This window comes from Corvus cornix, chromosome 4, assembly GCF_000738735.6.
Source record: "Corvus cornix cornix isolate S_Up_H32 chromosome 4, ASM73873v5, whole genome shotgun sequence".
In the NCBI taxonomy this organism is placed as follows: Eukaryota; Metazoa; Chordata; class Aves; order Passeriformes; family Corvidae; genus Corvus; species Corvus cornix.
This window is the reverse complement of record NC_046334.1, coordinates 31,484,956-31,505,139: the sequence shown is the minus strand read 5'-3', so window position 1 is coordinate 31,505,139 and position 20,184 is coordinate 31,484,956. Positions and strand designations below refer to the sequence as shown.

General features: G+C 39.0%; 1 protein-coding gene across 1 annotated transcript in view; it reads right to left on the bottom strand.

Annotated features, from left to right (window-relative positions):
* The window catches only part of MANBA (mannosidase beta), a 46,674-nt gene that overhangs the window by 16,072 nt on the left and 10,418 nt on the right, over positions 1-20,184 (bottom strand). The window contains 9 exon segments of the mRNA XM_039550790.1: positions 575-742; positions 1,242-1,328; positions 3,440-3,557; positions 4,647-4,798; positions 9,888-9,998; positions 12,596-12,771; positions 15,172-15,295; positions 17,909-18,079; positions 20,028-20,133. Of these exon segments, the coding sequence (XP_039406724.1) occupies positions 575-742; positions 1,242-1,328; positions 3,440-3,557; positions 4,647-4,798; positions 9,888-9,998; positions 12,596-12,771; positions 15,172-15,295; positions 17,909-18,079; positions 20,028-20,133 (1,213 nt within the window).

The window sequence follows — 20,184 nt, the reverse complement described above, 5'->3', positions numbered from 1 at the left end:
GAATACCAATATTTTGTTTTTTCAAAAACAATCAATACAATGACTACACAGCATGAGTTTAATGTTCAGCATCACTTTGGTTTTACCTGCTTATAACAAAAAATATTCAGTCACATACTGAAAAAATAACGTCTTTATAGATTTGTTCAACTGATATTAAAAGACCTGAGGGTTGTTAAATACCTTTCACAGTATTCTTCAACAAAATCAGGATAAAGGAAACCTGATCATCTAGATTAATTAATGGGCAAGTTGACTTTTGTCCACTGAAGTGAAAGCACTTGTGGACGTACTAAAAACAGGAAGGAAAAAAGAAGCAAGATCCACTACACTTTCAGGTTTTACTTTACACATCACAAAATGTTAAAGACAAGTAATTTTTTCTATTTTTTTACTTTGAGAATAACTCTTGAGTTTAAAGAGCTGTTTAGAAGGGCTTGAAAAGGGCAATTTCTCAACGTGCTCTTTTTCATGTCTCAAAAGGATTAAAAGAAGAAAAGGAAATCCCAACTTGCTCAAACATTAAAACTTTTTGCCAATCCATATCCCCCTAGGGTTTCTTGAGATCACTTACAGTAAGAACTATTTCTCGTATGTTCTTCACATAAAGTGTCACGTAGTCTTTGATATAGACTCCTATATCAGCATAAGGTATGGAGAACCAGTTGCTTGCAAGTGCTGCTTCATTTTCATTGTTACCACTCCACAGAATAATTGATGGATGAGATTTCAAACGTCGTACCTGAAATACAACTTACAGTTTCAGAAGTCAAACAAAAGTACTCATCTTTAAAATGAATTGTTTTTTAAAAAATCACTTTATTACTAATTGAATTACAAGTCCACACGTATATTACATGTGCTGAGCCCACAATTCCCATTTTCTGCTACACAATTCACTATTCCCTCAACTTGTCACCAGGCTCAAAGTTTTGTAATATACACTTTCAGAAGGGCAAACTTCTAATATGCTGACATGTATCTGCCTCATGCATGTGTGTACCATCCACATCTACTCAGCCATGTGTGAAGGATAAATTCTGTGCAATCTGCTTGACTGACTACTCCAGCAAGTAGTCGGAGGAGTTAAAGAAGATTTAGCAAGGGTACATTTTGCGTCTGCTACATAAAGGTACCCTAACAAACACTTCCAAACAACCATTTTTGGAAAGCTAACTTATACAGTCAGTCAATCAAAAATAGATACTGGGAAATACAGCTTTGATACAAGGATAAAATACCTGATGAGAAACTTCTGCTCTTACGGATTCTAAATAATTCTGGTCAGTTGGATACAGTGCACACGCAAACATAAAATCCTGCCAAATCTACAAGGAAAAGGAAAGATAAGAAAACACTGTCAGCCAATTATTTTTATTATTTTACAAACAAAAAGTATATGGCTACTGGGATGCACAATCCTTTGTTCAGATAGAAAACAAATCACATTCACCATGGGGCTCAAGTATGTGTCCACTCCACTGTGGTTATCCTCAATATCAGCGTTACAAAATAATTACCCTGAGGAATGAGATCCTGACAGTCTACACTGAGGAGTGGAATACTGCTCAGTAGATGAAGGTCTGTGAGTTTCAAAAGAACAATCAGAAACATGAACATCTAGCAATTTGCAGCTGAACAGAACAATTTCCTATTTATTTACTACTTTGCAGGTGTGACACCAAATACCCATTACTTAATGAGAAGAGATGATAATTCTTCTGATGCGGTACTGAGCACACTTAACAAATGTTAAAGTGTACTTGTTAAGAAAACACCTCCATACAAAATGATCTTAAAACCAGCAAATCTTACCCAGTAAGAGGGGCAGAAACAAATTAGATCCTCTAAAAACACAATGATCTTTCTCTTTAAAGAAAGATCAAGTAGATACTAGAGAACAGCAAGCCTTTCAATTCAACAACAGTAAACTCCATTTGTACTTTGAAGGAGAATTACAGAAAGGAGAAGGGAAGCCCAATGAGATGGGTAAGATTTCTTGTTTACCCATTTTGTTTTTTAAATTGCTGTAACCTTGAGATTCCTTCTAGTCCATCTCAAATGTTAATGAAAAGTCCTCCAGAAGGAGCATGATTTACCCAAAGGAGTCTGTAGGAGACTCCACTTTTTGAACACCATGCTACATAGAGAGAGAGACAGACCAGCTCCACATACAGTTGCATTTTCACTGCAGTGAGAATATGCTTTTACGTGGCTCTTTTCAGCACGCATTCCCTAAGGAAACTGAAGATAGAGAATAGGACAGTGGGGGATAATGGAGCCATTAATAATTGTTACAATCCTAACACTGTACAAAAAAAGCAAAGCTATTGCTGCAGAATCACTCATAATCCTTTACTGACTGTTGGTGTCAAAACTCTCTATTGAAAGAAACTTTTTTCCACTATTTCCCTCAGTGAGCTATGACTGCTTTTCCTTAAGCACAGTTTGACTCCAATACACTTTTAAGCCTTTGCAAGACCATCAGAAGAAACAAAACCAAAAACCTCCACCACTGCCCCCTCCAGAATAAGGGTCTGATTTTCTGCATTTACTTGCTATTTTGGCTGTTAAATAGGATCTAAATCTTGCACTGAGCACTGTACAGGCACAGATCTAAGTGGCCTACTTAAGGTGCCTGGTGTCAAAAATTAAAGAACTGTAAGTGCTCAGAAGCCTTGAAAATCAGGACACTCATTCAGATGACTAAAATAGATGTAACTTTTTTTTTTTTTGCAAGCACACACATCTGAAAGCAGCAAGGTATGAATTCTGTTTCGCTGTTTTCCTGGTGTAGACTAAGACCAAACACACTTCTTGGGATTTTTAATACCAGATGCAACTTGACTTTCATTCATCTAGTCACTACTTCATCAAAACTTATTAATACGTTCCTCCAAGCTCATATAATCAAAGGTACTCATGTAGGATTAGTGATTGAAGCAGGTGTTCACCTTACAGCTACATTTATATTCAATTATAATTTTTTCAAAATGGCCCTTTGGATTATGCCTTCCATGTTTGACTATGGGCCAAATGGAAAGTCTGAACCAAAAAACCTAAACCTTCTCAGCTATTACTAAAAAGAAGAAAATACTTTTGAAAGAAATAAAATCCATTTCCACAACTGAGAAAAGCATGGCTACCTTCTACCTAATGGCTATCTTCTACTACAAAATCTCCAAAATATCATTTCCAGATTCAACAGACATCCCAGCCTTTGTAATCAGAAACCATTCAAATTAAAATAAAACTAAAAAACCCCATCCAATCAAAAAATCAAGTTGATCTGACCTCTCGTGTTGATACTCCACAATGTCCTTTGGAAAGATGGTTAGAACTTATGCATTAATCCTCTTATTTTTTTCATTTAAAGTGGATTTTCATTTACAAGTTCTTGTCAGTTTCTAAATAAGTATTCTGTGTTTATTGTTTTTACCATTATTCCTATTTCATCACAAATGTCGTAGAATTCATCTTGTTCATATACTCCTCCTCCCCAAACACGAAGGGCATTCATGTTAGCATCTGCTGCAGACTTCAAGAGTAGCCTCAGTCTGTCAAATACAAAAAGGAGATATAAAAGTTCTGTGAAGTTGTATTACTTAAGAGTTTCTAAGGTGATACAAAAAATGAAGAAACCAACTCCCCTACTGAAAAAAAACCCCAAATCTAAGTCATTAGCAGGCAATCTAAGACTTAGAAAGTATCAAAATACTCTAGTTTCTAAACCTGCATGTCTGGACAGAGCTCTCAAAAAGCAATTTTTCGTGCAGAACAGTTGCTTGGTCCTGTTAACACATACGAAATAGATGGAGTGACACATGTGTAAGTGCTTTTACAGAAGTATTGGCAGGCCCAGATTTAAAAATACTATATTTTATTACTCATGTTGTTCTTTTCTCCTCTGATATTACTTGCTTTGTATGTCAATTACTTGGATTCAAATTCTCTTTAACCACAATCAGAAATGTATATTCTCTTCCTGAGTTCCATAATGCATAGCGAGAATGGGGAAGTGACAGGGTGAGGAGAAAGACTGAGACTCGCGATCTCATTTTAAGGGTTTCAAGCTCCAGTCATTTTTCCTTGCAACATACTGGCAGCCTCTAAATTGCATGTGAATGCACACTGTAGCATGCCCTGTTGTCCTGGTTCCCAGAGCAAAGCTTAGTCCAAGTACAGGATAGCCACCCCACCTGCATCTCTGGGGTGCTGTGCATTGACAGGCAAGCAGCCTAGATGAGATGAGGAAAAGGGGAAAGAAGCTGCTATGCACTTATGAAACCCTGCATGACATGGGCTAGGACATGGATGAAGTGCACGTCCTCCAAATACCAATGGATGTGGCCAGGCAATAAGGTCAAACAGCCTGAGCATTGTCCCTAAAAATACCCAAAAGGCCAGTAACCTATGAACTGCAAACAATCCCCTTCCCACCAGTAACTGCACCTGCATGCCTTGAACATTGTTCAAATCTGTTCTTGTTAATTAAGCCCTAATTCTGAAGCCTTCACCCCAGGACAATTACTGTGCTACCTTGAAAGTTTTACTCACTAAAGCCAACATTTGACAAAGGGTGTAGAGAGAATCAGGAGGAGGAAAACATGATCCTTTATCCTTAGAGAACATCAAATGTGGCTTACGTGTCAGAGGTCACTCTGTCCTGGAAAGAATCTGCTGGAATCCAGTTTGAGCCCTTAATAAAAATGGGTCGACCATTGATTCTGAAGTAGAAACTCAGACCTGGTGAGCCAGGAATAGGCTCCTGAACAAGTTCCACTGTTCGAAAATAAACCTGTGAAGATATGAAACTTAGATTTAAAGCTGACAAAATATGAATTAAAACGAAATAAATAAAGAAAAGCATTACAAAAGGGATTGAACTGAACAATAACAGCTTAGAATTTGTCAAGGAGTCAAAAGACATGGTCTCATCTCTAAATTCCTGCTTGCTTAAAAGACACTGTAACAGGACTAGAAAGAATTCTTTCAATAAACCTGTTCACTTTTTGAAGTTGCTATCGTATTTAAGAGAGAGCAAGAGAAAGCATGAGCAAACAATTGTACATGTGCATGCAAGTATGTAAGGAAGAGGCATATGCAGTTCGGTTGTTGCAGAACTCAGTCAGAAGTCCAGCTGCAGACCAGTAAGAGGAATACAGTGGTTGCACCAGATCAGAGACACCATTTAATCTGCAATTTTCTCCTCCCAGGAGACTGTGGCAGCTCAGTTTTAAGTCTTGTCCCTGAATGCCTAGCATCAGATTCATGTAGTACCAGCAAAATCTTCCCCTTTCGCTGTTCTGAAATGATACCTTTTTAATAGCTGTAGCACTTAAAGAGAAAAAATATGCATGCAAACACAAATGCCACTTTGCAAGTGGCCTCTGGCCATCACAGCTGTGTTGGAACAGCATGATCAGCAATAATGTTTCAGAGAGACCAGTTCAGCTAAATAAACACTAACTCTGTGTAAAGTATTAAAGATCACTCCAGATAAAAGCACATCTCAAGAAAAAGCAGAAGCCAAACCATTACAGCTGCTCTTTTAGCCTAATATATGGCATTGTGATGCTGAAACAAGAAAACATTCCTTCTTCTGGTTGGAGGTAGAATTAAAGTTCTCAGGAAATCATTCCAGTCGTTTTCTGGGACTTTACTACAAGCAGTGATGCTGCCCTGAGGGGTATCCTGATTGCACTGACATAAACAGCCATGAGAGAGCAGTTAGTGCACTGCAACTGCACTGACCCTTTATTTGTACAGGTGCCTTCCCCACCTGCCATGTCAGCTCCCGCCCACCTCCCAACTCCTACAGAAAACAGCTCTTTCAGGGAGACTTTAAACTTTTTCTCCTGCATCCTTGTTCCAGGTCAACTTGTCTAAGTCAGAAAGAAAACACTTCTTTCTTGTACCTGTTGCTCATTATCATAGGGAGATAACTGGAAAATTAAATAAAGTGAAAGAAAGCTAATAGTAAATTTTAGCCAAAACAGGTTTGGGTCAGGAGGGCAGGAAACTAATTTTTTCTAGTCTACTCCTAAGATAGCAACCACTCCTCCCTCAGATGACTGTTTGCTTTACCTTTTCAAAAGGTCAGCTTGGGGAGTACAGCCTGTTCTCTCTCTGCCACACGCTTCAGTTGAGGCAAGTATCTGTCAGTAAATCAGGCTAAAATTAACCTAGTTAACTGCAAATGATACACCTGTCTTTAAGACAAAATGCAATTCTTTATTTCACACACCAGACATGGCTGGAGTTCAAAAGGGAAATTACTAATCCCACTATGGGACTGCATTTTCTAAACTTCCAACTTATCAAGAACTACACATATAGACAGAAATCTATTTCTAGTGGCAGGGAAGAAAAAGAAAATCACCGCTTTTTGCTTCCTCTTCAGTGCTTTGAAGTTAACAGGACAATTATTAACCAAATACCTGGATAGAGACAATGCATGTGACAAACTAGATGCATTAGTGGAGGTCACAGATCACTGAGCTCAACCTAAACCTCTCTGCATCATGGCAGTGACCATTCCTATAATTTTGCAGACTTAGTTTAACATGAGAAGTTGAATTAAAAAAAATAACCAATGTTTCATACAACTTTCACAGCTACCCTAACTCCTGAAGGCTACAAAAGAAAAACTACAGTATGAGTACTGCACTGGTGAAAAAGTTCTGACCTTCCTACAGTAAATTCAATTACTTGGATAAAAACTCCTCAGTCTCCATTGTGGCTCTTTTTTTATGGCACAAAGTGGAATGGGATCTGCAGTTGGAGCTGCCAAAGTATCTGGGATGTCATCTTAATGGATGTCATCAGGCAGGTTGGGACTGTCTCAGAGTGCATTCATAATGGAGTACATATATTACTAACAGAAGTTATATGATACTGCTTTATTCATTCTCAAGTGGAACTCATGCAATTGGCCAAACCCAAGGCAATCTGAGAGGCTGAAACACTAGGCCAGGACCACCCAGACAGCAGCAGCAAGAGTAAAAGCTCCTTAGCCTCAGCTCACATTCCCAGGCCTTCAAGTTTCAGTGCAACTCCATTGTTCCCCCGGGGGCGATCTGGCAACAGCACATCTTCCTGTTCCTACTACAGCTTCCTTCTGCCTTGTGGGGTAAAAGAAGGGCAATGGGAGATAACCAGCATCTGACATGCCTGGCTACGTGCCTTTCTGGCTACCAAAACCTTGGCCACCTTGAAGTCTGTCTGGCAGAGCTTGCTGCCTGAGGGCTGAACATTTCTCCCAGTCTTGCAGCATGCACAAGAGACTCTCTAGCCACCACAGACCAATCAGCTGGTTCTGGGCATTACTATGAAACAGATACCTGGTTTTTTAAGGCACATACAAAGGCTTTGTACACAGTTAAGTGACCTGTGGATCACGTTTGGCATTCCCATATTTAGCAGTATGAAAAGTAGTAAGGATAAAGAGGCCTAGAGCTGAAATAAGATCACAGAACAACCCAGTGACTAACAAATTAGCAAGCAGCATGAAAGTGGTGTGAAAACTACAAAGCCAGAAGGAAAGACTTCTGGAAGTCATGCTAAAATGCCTAGGGGGAAAAGAGTGTGTAAAGGGATGGAGGGAAAGAAGCTAGAGGCCAAGATCTTGAAAGTATAAAAATAGCCTTACAAAACAAAAAACTCTGAGTACAGTGCTGGAGAAACAGGCATGCAGAAAGATGGGGAAACAGAACTGAAAAGCAAACAAATGCCTCATGGGGCAATTCCTTGACGTAGGGACGGCAAGAAGAAAAGCAGCTTACCAATACCAAATAGGACCCTCCATCAAGAAAACTAATTTCACTCTGAGATATGACTTTGTTTCACATGATCCTAAGAAACAAACTCTAAACCAAAATACTCAAACGGAAAACCAAACCAAAACCAAACCACATCCCATCCTGGATGCTGGGTTTTATTCTACTTTGGTTTTCTGCTATTCTGAACTGGAATGAGTAATTATTTCTCTCAGCCAAAGAGATTCCCAGCACTGCTGGCTAGAGCTCTATAGAGCTCCTGCAAGTAAATACTGGAAGGCCACCCAGAAGTATTCCCAAAGGATTAGTTAATGTTCTGAAGACTATTCTAACATGTCAGAATCCAGAAAGTAGTTCAAACTAGGTGTAGCCAAATCTGACATAAAATCAAGCTGTGTTTTCTCACATGTACAGTTCTCATGCGTCAGTTTTCTCCTGTCCAAAGTTAAGTAGATACTCATACGGACACAAACCACTTGTGAAATGCCTCACCACTAATTTTTTTTTCTGGGGAAAAAGAAGAGAAAAGGTGGAAGTAAGAAAGGGTGGAAGCAAGGGTTATTCCTCTTGAATACAGTCACTACAACATGGACAACAGAACTGACAACAAAACAACTGTCAGGAATACAAATCCCTGATTGTATCTCCTGAACTAATCAAAGTTCTTATTAAGCTATATGAATGTTGCTATTCAGTCCTGCTGACATGAGAGAAAATTATGCTACAACATGAAAAAACTGCATGCAGAGCCTTTTTCCACTCATACAGCTCTGGGTGGCGGGTGATGCTGTGTGTGCACACGTGTGTCTGTCAGAATCCAAGACAGAGATTCACAAAACACAGGATGGATGATCTGACTTCACACTGTAAACTGTAAAGGCTTCATATGCTGGTTAATTTACAATGCCCACTATGTGGTGCAATGCCTTCTTTTTCCCGCTCTTTCCCCTTAAGAAGAAAAAAATAAGAGGCTTCTGTTGTAGACCATGAAGTCCTTATGATCATATGCAAGAGAGCTCTATGAAATATTCTGACACAAGCACCCAAATGGAACTGCTTAGCTTTCTATCATTGTGCAGTTTTCACACAGTAGTAACAGAATTTTCCTTTTTACAGGCTTTATAGCCGTATTTCCTACAACCAGTTTTGCCAAGCATAATATGCTGTGTTTACTTGGTGTGGGTTTTTTAATTGTTTCAAAATTAGAACACTAATAACAGCAAAGAATTATTATTATGACTTCATCAGTCTGTATAAAGACTACAACACCAGAAGCTACTAGTTTTTCATAGGGTTTTTTCACATGAACAAATGTTACAGCAAATAGCAGTTTAGATGTTTGGTGACCAGGTTAGTTTTTAGTGAAGCAATACACACCAGAAACATCTAACAAATGCATACATTTACATGGTTGTTTCCAAATGTTCATGGCATAAGGAGCCCAGTCTAATCTCTATGATTTTTCTTTTTAATGGACAATTGGAAATCACCTCTTCTAGGCTTCTTAGTAAAACCAAACAGATAATTAAACAGCCAGGGTGTTAGAGGAACCCTTACGCAAAAATTCCTGAATATTACTTTTATGGTCATATTTAAGATCTTACCTCTTCTCAAGCCTGAAGCATATCTACCACATTCTAATAATGTATGTTAGGTTTTAGGAATGTGTCTATCCCATAAATTTTTTACAAACTGAATTATCAAGAAAAATCTCAGTAATAAAGCTTTGCATAATCTTATAGAAATCTAAAAGGAGTTTTCAGCGCATGATACAAAACCAAGAGCATGGTATATCAAGTTTAGAAGTGCTGTTTTCTTTTCATAAGCTAGAAAACTCAAGAAGTAAACATCTTTTCGCTTCTGAGGTTTCCAGCTAACTTTAAGTCATCTTGCAGCCTAAATATAAGTAAAGGCATCCATACAAGCTAAGACTAATGGAAAACAGGTAGCCATACATTGTGATATTACAAAAACTCATTTCTCATTAGCATTTTCACATGCATATTACAATCCATCAAGATATTTAAGAGCTCTAGACACCTGCTACGCAGAGCAGATGTCCTAACAGTACCAGCGCAATGCCAGATGTAACTAAGCTGAAGGGCTCACCTTTGAAAACTTCTCAATCTGGCATCCTTCCTCCATCATAAAAGTTGTTGTCATGTTGTATCCAGTTTGCTTTCCATGCCCATTTGGCCACCAAGCCTCCACTGCAGAACTCTTGAACATACAAAGGATAAAGTCAGAGCAACATATATAAAAAGAGGTAACAAATGCACCTGGGGCTCAGATACCTTTGGGTGAATTACCGCAAATTTAACAAGGTTTTGTGCTTCAGGTGAGATATGCTAATGCTGTCTCCAGCTGCAGCTCTGAGGTGAAAATCATTTACAGAGAGAACTATGATTTCCTCTGCTGAAGTCCAGGCTATCACTTCATGTCCACAACAGGCCATGAGCACACCCAGACATGGATGCACACATCTGGCTGCTACTCCTCAGCTGAGGTACACTGACACACTACTCCTCCAAACCCCAAATATCTGTGTCAGGAGCAGCCACTGTTCACTGAGCTCTGTATCATACACCTCCTCTCATCGATCCCTTTATCTATCCCATGCTACATTCAACATACAGCAGTGACACTTTTCAACTGTGACTTTGGTAATATGCGACCATACTGACTGCTTCACATATGTCAAGCTTTTAAATCAAATTCTTTCATTCTTTCAGTGGTTTTTCCTTTGTCTCTCTGTGCTTCCTAATCGCCTCATTAGTACACCGTAATTTTTACAAACATGAAATACAATCTCTAAGATGACAGAATATTTATCTTCACTCTAGCAGCCTACTTCTGCTGCTCAATCCTGTTGCCAGCATTTGCCAGTTGAGTGCACAGCACAAAAATTGTGGAAAGAAAGCAATAATGCATGCAACCAAACAATGGAGGGATCAGCACTGAACATAGTCATGCAAGGAGTGCCTCAATCTTTTCAAACAAACTGAGGCCAGAAAGCAGCCCAACAATATGTTTGGCTGTAGCTATACTTGGACACAACCACGACTATATCGTGAATGTATCTTCCAGCTTCTCCAATACAGAATTATCATAACCGCTTGTGAGGAAGCACTGATCTCTGTGCTGCATGGAAGCACAGACTCAGTGTGTGCCTCGACAACAAGGGAGTGTTCGCAGCTGCCTGGAACGACTGGAGTGTCTCATTGGCCACTAATGATGTCACCCCTGTGCTCACCACTAGCTAATATGCAAAATGCTCTCATGTTGGCAACACAGCACTTCGAGTGGCAACTGCAGGAAGGCTGATAAACATCTTGGTGATATGCAGCACTCGAACACCTACTGACTCCACAATATAATCTGCAATAAGCTCTTAAGTAGAAGGAAATTTCTGGTGTTAAATTCTCAGTATTTAACATGCACCACACAAGTCTGTGTACAGAGTAAGGGCTCCGTTAGCCTCGTCAATACATGAGAACACATTTCGGGGCTTCTCGTAAAATCACCTGATGTGAATTCGTGCAGCAAAGCCTTTTGTGCACAAAGAATAATGAAACACTGCTGCTTCTGCTCTGAAGGAAGTGCTTCCTCCCAGACTTGCAGTTGCACTATACTAACAGATCTCTTCTGGGGCTGGGGGTGGGACAACTAAATAAGCAAAAATAATTTCTGAAGTTTCACTTTTCAGCATCTGCTTAATATAATACATTAAAAAGCTAAGCAGAGACTAATGGTTGTTTTAAATGAAACTGGGTATTGGTGATTGCTCATGTAGCTTGCATGTCAGATGACAACATTAACAAAAACTATGTTTCTAGGCTTCTGTGACAAAATAAAACAAAGCACGTAAATGCACAAGTCACAAAATGTACAAACTAGAATATAAACACCCTGCTTGCTTTCTCTCCACTCAAACAACTGACAAGTGAACTCAAGAACACACACACAATGCAGTCAAACTGGGAAAACAGATGCAGATTTACACAGCAATGCAGAAAATCAGCAGAGCCAGTAAAATATAGAAAAGCTTGAGGGCAGGACCTCAAATGCTATTAACCGCCAGTATTGTCAGAAGCCCCAAATTCCTGCTCACAGCATATCACCACCCACAAATGTGTGTCCTGTGGCAGTGAAGGTCCCATGGAGAACTCCATCAGGTGTGGCTCCTGCTCCACCTGCCTGGGCTCCCACTCTGTCCACTGGCCTGAGCCTGATTTTTCAATTGAGTTTGCTCCTCACTAGAGCACCTTTTACCAGTCAAAAATTCCTCCTGAGATTTGCTGATCCAAAGGACAAGACAACGTAAGGAGTATTACTCCACAAAATTTTCTTTCGCTTTTATTTACCTGGAAGATTATCTACTAAGAGGTTTGAGAAATGTTTCCTCTCTGTCCTGGGACAATCATGCATATTGTAGTATATTCTGATCCCCATCAGTCCAGTGAACAGTAGCATGTGAGATATCTGCTGCCAGTGAAGCGAAGCGACACAGGGTATCCAACGGTTATTTACCCAAATAACTCAAAATAGGTCATTTAACAGTGGCCAGTGTTATGTGATCTTTTTTCTAAGGCTTCATCATCTTTTTGCTCTGAACTACATAACTCCACAAACATCAGATTTTAGAAAGCAAAAGAACTCTTCTCCTACCCTGTAAGGGGTACAAGACTGTTGTTAAAAGTCAGGAACACAGTAAGGAATGGGAGGGAGGGCTAAAACTGGCATGAAGGCAAAAAGTCACATTGGAAACCAGGGGAAACATTTTGCAGCTGACTAGCTTTCCACACACACCTCCTTACCTTGTTGATGTTTACATGCAGCACAATGCTGCCTTCTCCAGGTTGAAGCCTCACACTGAACGTTTGCTGCGTTTTTAATTTGGGAATGTTCACAGTCACAAGACCTGCAACTGGCTTGGAGCTGACTACATCAAAAATAGACTCGACTTCAAGACACCACTGCTGAGCACTCTTTACTAAGTGAAGGGGGAGAAAAAAAATGGGAATTTAAGAATTATGTTTATATACCTATTAGTTAACACCACCTCTCATTAAAAAAAAATTCAAACACCTAAGAGTAAATTTAACAATTTTCAGGCTGTGTTTGAACCAGATCTACACGGTTAATCTTCTTACTTAGCTCATCTGTGTCAAAGAGAAGAGAACAATGCAATATGATTTATGTTTCTTAACTCTTTTTTTCATTCAAAAGCCATCCAGCCTTTTTTTTCAGAGCTCTGTACAAAAGTCAGAGACCTTGACACCAGTCACTTCATTAGGAAGGAATTTTTTCCCACCAACTCCCACAGACATTGTATTTGCTTTTAGTCAGCACTCATATGAACATGGTCCTCTTTGGGAAAGATTGTAATCACAAGCCAGTACAATCACTTTTGTCAATGAAACAAAAACAGTATTAATAGAAAATGATCTGAATTCATCCCAGACTCACTGGGCAAAATGAATGGAGCTACACTGGGGATGAATTGGGCCCACTGTGTCTAGACTTGACAGGCTATATCTTTATGTCTCCCACCAATGTGTCGTGGAGGAAACAAGTTAATGACTTCCCTGAGATCTCTCTGAAGCTACCACAGAGCGTCCTCTCTTTTACAGAACTTACTGAATAAGGAGAGCCAGGGTCAAGGGTACTCAAGATCTATGTGTAAATTTCCTACTAACTTCAGCAATTGAATTGCCTAGCCACTAACATAGCCTGGCTAATCCTATATTTCAAATGTTACATATTAACATACAAGCAAAAGCGAATAAAACAGAAAACAAGGAAAACTAGAACTAAGACACATTTTATATACCCAAACTACAAATAATTTACTTTCTCTTTTCATTTATATACTCAAGCTCTCCTTCTTCCACAAGAGAAAGAGAGCTCACTCCAACAAACAAAGAATTGCATTCAGCCCTGGTGTGATTTTCACTGTCTTTCATAGAATGAAGAGCAACGATTGAGTTCCTGAGTTTATATTACACCCAGCATTACCCAGTGAAGACCAATTTTCTGAAATGTGGAAAAAGTTAAAAAAATACCCACTGTACAAGGGTCAGACATTACAGTGCATTTTTCCTTCCCTACAAAGACATATAAAAATTCCAGTCCATTCTTAACCGAATGATCTGTGGGGTCTAGGCACAGAAACCCAGAACAATGAATCTTTTACAGACTCAGTGGTCAAAAGGCTATGACACTGATGAACAATAAAAGTATGTAGGCAGCTTAAATTCAGGTTGTTCATTTACTCTTTCTTTTTCAAACGTTATTATGTTTAAATACTAATAAGCTCTTGCTCTGGTTCCAAGCCACTCTCTGCTGAATGAAAAGAGGTTTGCTCTCTCTACTTATCCAGAGAGCAAGACTTTACCTACCAGAAGGTGGAGTTGTGGGAATGTGGGAGGGACCAGAGAAGGTTTTTACTGTAACTAAATTCTAGAAAGCACACAGTCTGTGCTGGGGCTTTCCATGGAAATTCCAGTCACGTTAATTCTAGCTAAGACCTGCAGCTATTTCAGGACGCTTTAGAAGCAGCCATGGAGTGATGTCTTCCTCTTTTATTCATACACAACAAATCTATTCCCAAGGGGCGAAATCCGCCCCAGTGCAGAGGACCCACGTGCGAGCCTTTACTCCACTGAAGACTGGGCTCAAGAGGCAGTGAAAAAACCACATGGGTGGTCTACAATGGGGCATATCACCACTTGCAAAAAGTTTCAAAGGAAAATTAACTACTTTTGCTGAGCTGCAGTGATCTTCAGGACAAAGGAGAGGAAAATCAGAGACCACTGCAAGCAAGGAAACTGGTTTGGTAAGTTAGGTAGCAGGAATGCAGGAGGTTATCCTCTCCAGTTGCAGCTTTAACAATTATCCTTGCATAGCACGACTGCTTTTCTCTCTCGGACTTCATGTTGTGTCCTGAAAACTCAGCACTCTTCAAACTCTATTCACCGTGCATTTGTCTTTCCAACACAAAACCAAATTCCCATAGCAGCTTAGCCTTTGTTTTAAATGAAAGTGAGACATATTTACAGGGAGTCTTGGTCAAAACACATGCCAATATAAACGAAATTTTTAAAAACCGGAGAACAGGTACTAATCTCAATTATACTACATTTATTTCTGCAGTTATTCGGGTACTTTAAGCAAAAAAAGATTCTGAATTCTAACACTTTTAATAGCTATTGCTTGTACTGAAGTACTGTTTCAATGCCTAAAAAAGGTGTGCTGTGGAAAGAACTACACACAAAGTCATAAAAAACCCCATAGAACATTTCCTAAACTGATAGTTAATTGGCTTAACAATAAAATGGTTTGTATTCCAAAGGTGAAACAACAATAAAAAGAAGAAGTGAAAGAGACTTACCAAAGAAAGGAGTTAAAGAAAAGTAAATCAGGTGATAATGGTTATAGGCCTCAATCCTAACATCTTTCCAGATTCCTTGAGTGGGAAAAGAAGGGCCCCAATCCCAACTAAATGAACACTGCTCCTGGAAAACAAAATTATTATGTTACAATTGCCTGTTTTTCACACAGACATTGATGCTGTACCAGAAATAAAAGACATTTGCTATCTGGGAATAAAATATTGATGTGCACTGAAAGAATTTTTCCAGTTTTCATAAACCCAAAGAGCTTACAGTATTTTCTTCTTATTTCTCAACTAGAACTCTGCTGGTACTACCTGTATTATATTAAAAAAAATAAATTTTGTATTAAACATCAAAGGTACAGAGAAATTTTGTACTATTGAAAGAGCAAAACAACACTTAGCATACCACTTAAAAAAAATGCCAACAAAACCCCAAACAGTAAAGATCCAAAAAATAATCCAGGAGAATATTCTCAATTCAGCTATGAATTATCTTAGTTTGTAATGTCAGTATTTAATTGTACACCTAAAAGACAAACTGAGCAGAAAACTGAGTTAAAAATGTTACAGTATTTTAGAAGAAAAGTATAAAATTAAAAATCATATATGAAATAGTTTATCTCCTATTTTTGGTTTAAACACCACAGATTAATACAAGGAAAGAAATGGGTATGTCTGGTGCATTTGTGTAGTTCAGTCATGTTCACTGTTTCTCCCCTTTTTATGGTTCTCTTATACAAAAACAAAGGGAACAAAAACATGGTTGAGAAGTAGCTTAGTTCTGGTACTAACATCAGAATAACTGTCAGAATTATAAAATGCTGGTCAGGCAGAGAAGTACGTACACTAATTTCCATTTAGCTGTTTTCAAACCTGGTCAGACCTCTACTTAACAAATCCCTTGACAACATCTATTCATCTGCCCTCCAAGTTTCACACAGCTCCAGCCCCCAAAGCAAATACAATGTACAGTGTACAGTGACACACAGTTCTAAATTTAGAGACTAATAACTTACAGCCAAGGCATACTAATTTGGGCAAACCACATTGCACAAGCCTGGCCCATCCCTTGTGTTGCCAGTCAGCCTCCCTGTCTATCAAATTGCAAAAGAGCCTTCCAGGAAGCAAACACTGCACCTATTTCAAAGGGAAAACCAGGAATAACATATTCTTAGAAAACATGTCCGATTGAAAGTCATTTTCCCTTTATAAAAAATAAACAAATGAATCACTGACAGATTGGCAGGTTTCACTACAATACTACAGAGACTGCTATCAGAAACAGTATCTCATAAGAACAATATGCCTGGATCACTGGAGTACATCAGCAGCGACAGGTTTCTGTTCTGCCACAAACTCCTATTTAGATTTAGTTAAGTTTACTGCACTTAATACTGCACCTGAACTGTGTAAACAGCTCTCCATTACTTTCAGATGGAAAGCATCCAGCTTATAGCAATGTCCTAGTTTATTTACTTTTAAACGTGATAGCTGCTGTTGTTGCCATATACTTCGAACTCAAAATGTTTCTGGAAATTTCTGGAGCAGCTTCCAAGTACACTCAAACAACTCATTTGAGGAAAAAACATTAGGGTATTTTCTTACAAATTTAAAGGTACAGTGCAGTGAAGCATAAAATCATTCCAGGCCACTTTTGCTCTATAAATAAGACTACAGCTGTGTAAGTGCATTATTACTTGCAAGCCTCTCCTCGCACTGATTTCTAAGAAGCACATTAGACTCAGAAGAATTAATAAACTTTCTAAAATGTACAGAAAATAAAAGTAGCAGCAACTAGAAATAAAGACAGCATCTTAACCCTAAAGGATCTTTCCAGGACAACAAGGAGTCCATGTTTACATTAACAAATTTTAAAGAAAATTATATCCAGGTTTAAATTAACAGGATCCTAGTCATTTTTTGAGGAGACTCCAGAACGACTTTATTAGAAAGTTTGAAAATAATTAACAAGAAAGGCATTTAAGTGGAGACAAACGTGCAAAACCACCCAAAACCAGAAATTAGAAGACAAGATCATCTGGACATTGCCTCTATCTGCTGCAAAGCTATCAGAAATACATGAGATGCTACTCAAATGATAGTCTGCCTTTAGTTAAGTTTTAACAGCAGAGAAGCCACATCTTAAAATTTCTGAGCTTCATTCATTTATATTACATTGTTGTTTTCACTGAATATGTACTTACAAGTACTTTACTAAGATGAGAACAGGTCCCGTGTTACATAACACTTCTTGGGACATGCCAGAGCTGCCCAGTATAAATAGCACAGCACATGAGCAACAGCAAACACTCACAAAGCTGCTTGGATGAGATTTTTACAGCCTTGGCAATACACGCTGGTATTTGCAACAGTGAACTCTATTGTCAGCATACATTGCTAAACCCACCCAGTGGATCAAAATGTAATGATTACACATTTCCCACTGATATCCTGTCCTCTTAGCTGAAAGTCTCCTTGCTGACCCTTTCATGAAAATAGCCTTTTAAACATTCTTATCACTTAGATATGAAGCCTGGCCTTCTTATGCCTCTTGTATTGTCAACATACAAGATTACAGGTTTCTAAGGGGGACGGGAGAAGGAAGCTGCAATGAAAAATATGCCCTACTTATAAAACTACATTGCAGATTTCAGAATACAACCATAAGGACAGCTTGTGAAGCATTCCTCTTTCCCAGCCTGAAGCCAGAGACAGACAATTCTGCCCCTACCTTTCTGATGAAATTAACGTGGCACTCTCCTTTCTGCACAGGTGGAGGGCACGCCGGGGGAATGCTGTGTGCTTTGTGACATCTGCTCTGCTCTGCTGCATATGAAACGGCTGACAAGAAACGGACTTCAACAAAATTGACCTCCTGGATCACACTGGTAATATCAAAGCTCTAGGACAAAACACAGAACAAAACCATTACATGTTGACATTTATATATGAGATTTATAATCTCTATTACATTGGGATTTTAATACCATACATATATTATTCAAAGGCTTTTGAAATACTGTCTCAGCGTGCTCCAGTTTTGAAGGAAGAGAAAAGCTATCTCATAAACTGAAAAAAAGAAAATACACAGGAATGTTCTAGATACAAGGAGATGTTTCTAGGCAAACCACTTTCCTCACACCGAGCCCTCACTGCAGGCTGCAGTGCTCTGCTTGGACACAGAAGTGCTTGAAAGACAAGGACAGCAAGAGAATCTTTACCCTCCTTCCCCATCCAGAACTCATCTGCATCTTTGGGAAGACACCTTATTCCAACTCAGAAAGCTGCTCCATACAGGAGAGTTTCCAGCTCACACTGTGCTGCCAGCTCATCTACCACAAGGCACTGAGCTGCCTTGTCCATGAACGCTGCAAAGCTGTATTTCATTCCCCAAAATGAAATGAGCTGCATTCTCACCTCCCAAATGTACAGACACACTTCTATGCCAGCACCAAATGAAGCATTTGGGGGCTTCCTCACCAGGTCACAAAATCATCTTCAACATGGCTGGATAAAAGGAGAAATGTTCCATTTCAGAACTATCCTGTGCTATCAAGACAATATGGTTCCAATGGCTAATACCCATTTATTCCTCAGAGTGCTCATTTGTGAAAAGCCAAGGAGAAAAGCAATTTTTTCTAATTTGGAAGCACCCCAGCTAGCATCCCTTATTTCTGTAGCATACTGCAGGAAATTATACAGCAAATAGCGTTCCCCAATCCAGAGCCTTCAGAGGGTCCTTTCTGCAGATGCTGCCATGTGGAACGGGTGAACAAGGCAGAAGTCTGGGTCACAGTAACCGCGGACTCAATTTAATGCAGTACACTCTGATTTTACAGTGAAGGCCATTTCATGAATTGTTACAATCTGACACAAAATGAAGTTGCAGAAATATGGACAAAATAATACCACTTCCTAAATTTACAGAGCCTGCTACTGACAAACTTTTAGATACTCTCCAAATAGTAAATAATGACAATTTCATAAAACCTCCATGAAATGTTTGATTTCACTGATGGTAAAACTAAGTCAAAGAGAAACTAAGTGGCTTGTCCTAGGTCACACAGACCCAGGTGGCAGAATCTAGCTCTTAGTCCAGAGCCTCTGCAATAAAACCTGCTGGAATGGTAAATGCTGAGATGTGGAGATGCCAGATTTCATTTGTAATTTAGTTATTCCACTATTATTCTTCCTTTAACTCTTCAGGTTTTTTGATCCTTTTCAGATAAAAGCAAGCATTTCTCCTTATGTTAATACCAGAATAATTTTGTATTTTAAAGCTATAAAATTAGTTGGAATGTTTTTGCTACTCTCAGGATCATTCCATAATGAGTACTCTCATGCTGACACAAGCGAAGCTCAAAAATGCAAGACAATGTTATCCAACGTGCAATATTAAACATAAACCACCCTCTTTAAAAACCAAAAGCATGAAAACACAAAGGCTTTACAATATGTGCATTTTCATTGCAGTATTCACATGTAAACCATTCTAATACCAATTAGTAAGCAGATTTACAGCTAATAAAACAGATTTAAGCTTACGTTTTCTTGGAGCTGGGACACATCCCAAGAAGCAAGATGTATTATTAGCTGAACTGATCCTCTTGCATTGGTCCTCTCATTTAGGACAAGGCACATTCACTTCTAGATATGACACTGTAGCTCGTGAAAATGGAAGTACACTTCTCTTTTTAACATTTACCTGATAACACACGCAGTCCTCAGGTCAACACTTTCTGCATCCAACCACCTACTTTTATGGGTACTTGAATGCACTGAAAATGCTCAGAACAACAGAGCTTTGAAGAAAAAACAGAAGCACCATCAGAAATAAACACATTACTTACATATCTGTTGAACATGTTGTCTGTTCTCCCAACTGTGACATTGTTGAGCAGGATCTGTGCTACTGTATCTACTCCCTCGAAAACCAAATTCACTTTCTGCCACTTTCTACGGAAGAAAACATATGTGTGGAAAGTTAAGGACACACAAGAAACAGAC